The following is an 8500-nucleotide window of genomic DNA, read 5'->3' on the forward strand; positions in this document are numbered from 1 at the left end:
TGAAAGGGAGGCTCAGAGTTTCAAAAAATGCATAACTATAAGATATCTTAATGATAACATACCTCAGGAATAAATAAACTCACCATGACCAAATTGGTAATGTTTGTTCTCCTCCTGTACTATACTGGATTGGTGAGGAGAAACCAAATCAATGTATGTGCAAATTCTGTTTGTAAAAAACTGCGTTTGAGGATAGCATTGCAAGGTTAAGGGGATCGTTAAGGTAAATGGAGCCACTGTATTTAACCTCATGATTACCTGGCATCTTTCTCCAAAAGAACTGTATCTGTTTATACCGTGTCTCTATTATCTGGGGGTGGGGGGGGGTAATCTATGGAAGTTGTCTTCCTAAGGATGTACCAGTGATGCTCCTACATTTTGGTGTGTAATTACCAATATGTTTCATTGCAATTTTGAGATTTCTTGTAGTTTATGCAAGCTACAGTTCTGCTATGTGTGTTAAAAATACTTGGAATTTGAAAATGTTGCTAAATAGGAAAAACGCCTGATTATTTTGGCACTATGGCCCAAATAATGTTTTGTGAAAATATTTGAGGAGCTTGAGTTTCATAAAATGAGATATCAAAAACTACACTGATACACAGAACCATCAGACATGCTATATGTTTTTTTTAACTAATTGGAAGTTATGTCCCTATCAGAATGTGTAACCAATAATATAACGCAGTAGACTTCCGACATTTTGAATCCCAGTAGTAGAGTTTTGTTTGCTTGATTTTTATTCTGCCAAACAAACCAAATCTATCAAAAAAGTGCCTAGTAAGTATTTCAAATATAGGTGATCCTGAGTTGTATCCTCATTTATATTACAATGCTAAACAGTGTATAAATAGGCAACCTTTTCTGTGTTGCTTGCTGTGAATAGTCTGCAAAAGTCTCCTTTCCATGCATAAGATGCTGTATCTTTCCTAGTAGAACAGTCTTTAAGTCAACCAAGTAGACTGCTGGCCTGTGCATATTACATATTCCTACAGGAATACTAACGCAAATACCAGAATTAAAAACACAAACACATATGTGTATGTACACACCCATTCCACACTGGTGTTCAGTTATTAAATAGTACCTCATTCCAATACAAATATTTTGAAATGGTCCACAGTTTGCTTCTACCCCGTAATCAAGCACATTGGCGCAATGTATATAAAAAAAATGTACTAAATAGCAGATCAAGGGTGGATTTTTTTTCCTTGTAGCAAAGTGCATCTTCTGGAAATAGAAAATAATTAGTAACATCAGAGGAGGAACTTGTTTGAGATCGCGGTCTGGACAGGCATATCACAAGATTATGAAAACTATAATTGTGGAACAGGGAATTTACTCAGGTCTGTTCCCTGGAACAAACTGATCCTTTGCTTAATGTATGTAAGCACCGTAGTGCTCAAGTTGGCAGACAGATCTTGACCTGGTACTTAGTTGACTAAAGAGGTGATACAAAGCACTACAGTTATTTGGGAGAGATTCTGGATAACAAATATGTCTCGATTTCCAGTATGATCTGGATTGATCACACTTGCCATTGTCACTTGATTGATCTAGCATGCTATTGGGATGGATTCCTGAAGGCCCTGGGGGAGTTTCTGGCTGACAAGACTGGTGCTCCTGTCGAGGCTCTGGTCAAGCTATGGAATGGGGAAATGACCAGGGCTATTGACATGATTGCTCCTAAGCGTCCTCTCCCACCGGGCAGAGCCCACTCTTCCCCTTGGTATACACCTGAATTACGGGCGATGAAGCGGGTTGGGAGATGTCTAGAGCGTAGGTGGAGGAAATCACGGGATGAATCTGACCGAACACACTTAAGCGCCCATTATCGGGCCTATGCTGTGGCGGTGAGGGCAGCGAAAAAGAAATTCTTCACCGTTTCCATTGCCTCCTCACAATGCCATCTGGCGGAGCTTTTTCGGGTGGTACAAGGGCTGGTGGTACAAGGGCTGGTCCTAAGAAAGATCCAGTACCACCCTCGAAGGCCTGCTGTGACGACTTTGCCAAGCATTTTAGGGAGAAAATCGCTCAGATTCGTCATGAGCTGGACTCCACTAGTGACTCAGAGGCTTCTGGGGAGATACCAATGTTGCCATCTGGTGCAAAATTGATGGATGAGTTTCAGTTACTGCAGCCTGATGATGTGGACAAGGTGCTTGGACGAGTACGTCCCATCACTTGCCTGTGGGACCCTTGCCCATCTTGGCTAATTAACAACGCCAAGCACGGGACAGGGACCTGGATCTTAACCTGGTTAACGCCTCTCTGAGGGATGGCCGGATACCTGCCCCTTTAAAGGAGGCAGTAGTCCGACCGGTCCTGAACAAGGCGTCACTGGATCAGAGATGGCTACTAATTATAGACCAGTGGCCAACATCCCGTTTTTGGGCAAGATGTTGGAGCGGGTGGTGGCAGGACAACTCCAAGCACTCTTGGATGAAGCTGATTATCTGGACCCATTTCAGTCCAGCTTCAAACCCGGGTACGGTACTGAATCTGCTTTGGTCACCCTGTACGATGACCTGTGCAGGGAGAAAGATAGGGGGAGTGCGTCCCTGTTGGTTCTCCTGGACCTCTCAGCGGCTTTCGATACCATCGACCATGGTATCCTTCTGGATAGGCTTGCGGGATTGGGAGTTGGAGGCACTGCTTTGCAGTGATTCCGCTCCTATCTCAATGGCCGATTCCAGAAGGTGACGCTGGGGAACTATGGCTCTGCGCCATGGCAACTATGCCATGGAGTACCGCAGGGATCCATTTTGTCCCCCTTGCTATTTAACATCTACATGAAACCGCTGGGAGAGGTCATTAGGAGGTGTGGCCTGCAGAATCATCAGTACACTGATGATACCCAGCTCTACCTCTCATTTTCTACCAATCCAGGTGAGGCAGTGGCTGTACTGAACCGGTGCCTGGCCGAGGTAATGGGCTGGATAAGGGCCAACAAACTGACGCTCAATCCAGACAAAATGGAGGTCCTGTTGGTTGGCAGTTTGGGCTTCGGGGAAGGGGACCTTGACCTATTCCTGAATGGGGTTGCTCTCCCTCTTAGGGACAAGGTCCGCAGCTTGGGAGTGCTCCTCGACCCAGAGCTTTCACTGGAAGCTCAGGTGACAGCGGTGGCGAGGAGCGCTTTCCTTCAGCTTCGGCTGGTCCATCAGCTATGTCCCTACCTGGAGAATGACTGCCTTGTGACACTGACTCACACGTTGGTGACTTCCCGACTTGACTTCTGTAACACGCTCTACATGGGGCTGCCCTTGAAGATGGTCCGGATACTTCAGTTGGTTCAAAATAGAGCTGCCAGGCTGCTGACGGGGACTGGGCATTATGTTTACATGACTCCAGTTCTCTGACAGCTTCACTGGCTCCCCATTGAAGTCCGGGCCCAATTCAAGGTGTTGGTTATGACCTATAAAGCCCTTAACGGCTTGGGACCTGGTTATCTAAAGGAGCGCTTGCGTCCATATATGCCCTCCCGCCCCCTGAGATCGGCGGAGGAGGCCCTTCTCCGGGAGCCCTTCGTGAAGGATATTAGGAGGGTGAGCACGCGGAGGAGGGACTTCTCTGGCGTCCCACCTATGGAATGCGCTCCCCAGAGAGGTCTGCCTGGCGCCGTCGTTATTTGTTTTTTGGCGCCAGGCGAAGACCTTTTTATTTAAACATTTTAATTGCTAATATTATTTATTTATTTTACATCCCTGGCCAGGACATCTCCAGTTATATTATACTGTTTTTATATTGTTATTATTTATTTATTGTTGTGAGCCGCCCTGAGGCTTCGGCGAATGGGGTGGCATAGAAGCTTTCTAAATAAAATAAAGCAAGTTTGGGTCTTCTTGTAAATGTCAAACTAAAATTATCACATATGCAAGTGGAAATAACCATTTTGTAAAAGTACACCCTTATATTATAAGGAATATTAATTTCTCTGCTTAAATATATTGAATAGTGATGATCAGGCAATATCCTTCCTCTAGTACAGTTCTTTAGGAGACATAATAAAAATGAAACATTTAAGGAAAACAGGTGAAAATACATAATGGACCACTGGGAACAGGATCAGGATTTTATTTTGCTGGCAAGTTGTAACCTGAAATGTCACAAGGGAGCTATAATGTATAACATTAATTTCATAATATTGCAATATGTTGACAGTATTAACTTCATTTGACATACTGAGATGGACAAATTCTCAATTCTCGTTTTAATCTAGATTACTATCCTATTGGCTATAAGAAAACAAATAGGATTCAAATCTCTTGAAGGTTTTATATTGCATTTTTAGTGAGTGTTCAGAAAATAGCTACTTAAGAAAAGATACAAGTATTTTAAAAAACCCTGTAAGATGCAGATACTTGTTTTCCTGCATAAATATCTATTTTAGAGGATATTAAGGCCATAATCTACATTTACCAAGTCACAATCTACATTTAAAATGTCTGCATAAATCATGAATCAACTGTTGCATATGTTTTTGTCTTCATTTGAGTGTGAGTGCATACATGCATGCATAAAATGTGGCTGAAATGGTTCTTTTCTTAATGTGCAGGAGAATAAATAATTGCATCTTCCAGGTAATATTTTATCTTGTATCTCTTCTATAACCAGCAAATCCGGATACCGATTACAATGACAGTATTCTGTGTGGTATATACTCAAATATTTACCTTCATAGAACTGTTTTTTTGCATGATACTAAAATGTCCAGTAATTTTAACACTGCTTATACTTGCTTGGGTATTCATAGATGGATATATAGCTTCCTGCATTGGAAGCAAGTAATTTGCTATTACTTCTAAAATTCTTGCCATCTTTAGTTTTCCAAAGTTCTAAGATATTATCCAGTTCAATAAATTGGATTTTTTTCAGATTGGCTTAATTAACCTTTAACTAGTTGAACTGTGTTATTTTATATAAGAGTAACATATATTCAATTTTGTAGGGCTTGGCATTTTGGCAGTGCACGCAGCACTATTATTCCTATTGTAGCCTGGCAGCACTCTACTGAAATGCTCTTATTTTTTTTACAGTTTATTGCAAGTTTCACTGCATCACATACAAATTCAGTTCACTCATGTCTAGCTGTTTGTGGATTCAAATTCATAAAACCGTTTTCCCCTTAATACATTTCTGCTGTGGATTAACATTTATGAAATTATGCTTGCAGATCCGAGTGGTGAATGCGTTTCGTAGTTCCTTATATGAAGGATTGGAAAAACCTGAGACACGAAGTTCAATTCACAGTTTTATGACACATCCAGAGTTTAGAATAGAAGATTCTGAGACTCATATTCCCCTTATTGATGATACTGATGCTGAAGATGATGCTCCAACAAAACGCAACTCAACTCCTCTACCACCCTCTCCCAACAAAAATAATAATGCAGTTGACAGTGGAATTCATCTTACAACAGACTTGAAGAAGTCTGCTACCTCTTCATCCCCAGGGAGCCCACTACATAGTTTGGAAACATCCCTCTGATTGTAAGCCGAATGTTAACACATTAGCTGCATCGTAAAGAAACAAATTGAAACTGGGTCTCCTCACTCATTGTGATGGACAAGATGGTATTCTTGTCTTGGACTTCAACAAGAAGATACACTTGTACGAATGTAGATTTATTTTTTTAAAAAAAAGCTTTCTGCCAGACTTGAGGGTGCTTTTTTTGGGGAGGGGGGGAGAGAAATAATGAACTCTGACAGATAAACAGTAACTTGGCTAAAGTGACCTGTGGATCATCAGCTGTACTTAAGAAAGGCCCTTAAGAATGTCTTAGCAGAGCTTTAGTTTCTCATTCCTTTTGAGGAGAGAGCTGGAATGTGCAAGATTGCACTGGATCACTGAATTGATAACTTTCATTTCTGCTGTTGGCTGTTAATAATTTGGATTATTTATGTTTATAAATGACACAGATCTGTTTACAAGGTTTGTAGATACTTTTTTGTTCCTGTTCATATATGGGAAGCTTCCTTATAAATGATGCAGAAAAAAAACTAGTCCATCAAATACTGCTGTATTTTCAGGAAAGGGTGTTTCTATTGAAACTGTACTAAATTTTTGCCTGCAATTTACCTTGTTAAATATTGTAGATAAAATTGCTACTACTAATAGCCAAATAGGTAACACTAATGCTTTGTAAAAACCATGAGCAGTGGTGTTCTAATGAAGTTATGGCCTCTGTCCTAATTAGTTTCTTAAACATTTACTACTTAATGGTTTTGAAACAACTGTAAAATTTTTAAAAATTGAGAAACTTACTGAGTAACTTCTGTTCAGAATTTAGTAGAGGATTGTTTAATGCAGGACAATGTGATGGAACTTGCTTGAAATACTTTTGTTATCTCAGGCAAAATGGATTAAATCAAAATACATCAGAACTTTAGTCCTTCCTGTTTTTGTTTAAACCAAGTAGCTTATTGCTGTCCTGGTGAACTGTGAGTAGAGCTGTTTATTTTTCTGATCCTGAGTATCCTTACAGCATGAGGGCTGCTGGCATTTGGAAAGTTCTGAACAGGTAGCATACATGTTTTCTTCTCCTTTTAAAATTCATTTATATAAAAATAAATCAACCCTTTTGTTAAAATAAACATGCAGCAACATGTGTTACAGGATTCAGCACCTTAACAAAGAATAGATGTAAGCTTAATTTAGAAAGGAAATTAACGAGGTTTTTAAATAAAAATGGTCCATCTCATTGGTGAAACAGATGAGACTTGCAAACAGTTCAGGCAGGAAACTTTATCAAAGCTAAAGGAGTTGATATTGGTAGCGAAATGTGTTTTTTTATAAGATTACCCTTGACTAGTTACAAAAAAGCCAATAGTCAGAAATGTAGTTAGGTGACAAATAATGATTACTGTTTAAGTAATCTGGGGGCCAAAAACAGTCCAGATAGCAAAAAGCTGAATAACATGTGCTTGAGTTTTTGAAAACTGGAGACTTTTCTAAAGGAAACTTTTTGTTACAGTCCATTCTTCCTTTTAGTGTTTTTCTGCCTCTGCCATTTTCTCCTCTAAAAAGATCTCAAATACTTTTTTCCTTTTGCTGGCAGAGCCAAACAAAGGAAAAAGAATAAGCACTCCGATAGGGAGTTTGATGAAAGCACTGCCAAGTGGAAAAGAGAAACTGCATCCTTCAGTAGCTTCTTTGTGTTCTGACTCATAGCTGAAAGAACTAGGCTTCATCCTGGTGTTAGAAGAGGATTATAAGAACCATACTCTAAGGGAACATAGCATGTATAATCTTAGGAGGGTGGGCATTGACCTGTCCAGGCAAATAATCCTGGGAAAGTCGGGTTAGCAAGGGAGAAGAAAAAGAATCCACCATAAATGTTCTGTGCAGAGTTAAACATAGAAGGAGATGGCCACACCTGTGAGTGTTGGTTTGTTGTCTGGAGAGGTAGTGCCTGAGTCAAACATACATAACCACACCTCCAAGTGAAATATTTAGGACAATGATGTTGAAATAATTCTCTTTTCCATGGACAGTACAGATCCATCCTGCATTGTATCCCACCGTTAACCACTCACTGAAGCATCACTAATTGTTTCTGTTTAGTTCAATCTGGAAAATTCACTTTATAGTACCACAATACTTGTATTTCATGTGGCAGTTATTCCTATGGTTCCATTTTGTAACTGGAGAACCACCACATTTTGGAACTAGATAATACTATAAAGCAGGAAAAAGTGTGCCCAACACATAAGGGGGAATGGAGTTTACCTGCTGAAACTATCTCAGCTACATGAGACTGAGTGTAATAGTGAATGTTACCTTTATACCTTGCCATTTGAACAGAAATCTTTTTTTTCCTTCTGTCTTAATGGTAGTCATGACTACACTCTGCTGCCCAAAACCTACTGTGAATTCTATATTTCAGATCTCTGGAAGAAATTTAACTGTAGACTTTGTGCAGAAATCATCCTTTTTTGACCCTGTTGACAGCAGTACATTGAGTCTTAATAGCAAGTGTAAGTGTAATTGAAATCAGGAATACTTGTTCAATAACTTTACTGTGAAAGCAAAATACCATGACATCATGTTAGCTATCAAAACAATCATTACCGCTTTTCAGTTGCTGAGCCACATATTTGCATTTTCTGGTTGTAAGGCTTACTTAGCTTGCTCAATGTAACTTAAATAAATAAATGTGCTGTTTATCTGTCTCTGGATGGGGACTGGAATTTTTGAAAGCATTTTACTTGAAATATATAACTTTATTCTAAATAAGCAGCCTGTCCTACATCTATTTCTTAACTGGTGTGTGTGATTTGTACTAATTTGCCATTGTTTGTACTGAACTGCCATTTTTAGAGATTTTACTCTAAACGTATAAAAAGTTGACATAATATTGGTGCCAACTTAATAGATGCTAGGCAGATCTCAATAGGAAGCTTAGCATAAAGCCTCACATGAGGCTATAACCCCTCCTAAATTGCATTCTGTCTTCAACTTCCACCCTGGTCCTAATTGATTTATTTAGCCAAAATG

At 39.7% G+C, this 8500-nt stretch overlaps 1 protein-coding gene across 5 annotated transcripts in view; it reads left to right on the forward strand.

Moving 5' to 3' along the window:
• Window positions 1-8179, forward strand: part of ATP2B1 (ATPase plasma membrane Ca2+ transporting 1) — an 80341-nt gene extending 72162 nt beyond the window's left edge. For all 5 annotated transcript variants that reach the window (XM_044454863.1, XM_044454865.1, XM_044454862.1 and 2 more), the window contains one exon: window positions 5177-8179. In XM_044454863.1, coding sequence (XP_044310798.1) covers window positions 5177-5491 — 315 coding nt within the window. In that variant the 3' untranslated portion in view covers window positions 5492-8179. The remainder of the gene's footprint in view (window positions 1-5176) is intronic.
• Window positions 8180-8500: the final 321 nt, after the last annotated feature.

Source organism: Varanus komodoensis, unplaced genomic scaffold, assembly GCF_004798865.1.
Source record: "Varanus komodoensis strain SLA01 unplaced genomic scaffold, ASM479886v1 scaffold8, whole genome shotgun sequence".
NCBI classification, from domain to species: Eukaryota; Metazoa; Chordata; class Lepidosauria; order Squamata; family Varanidae; genus Varanus; species Varanus komodoensis.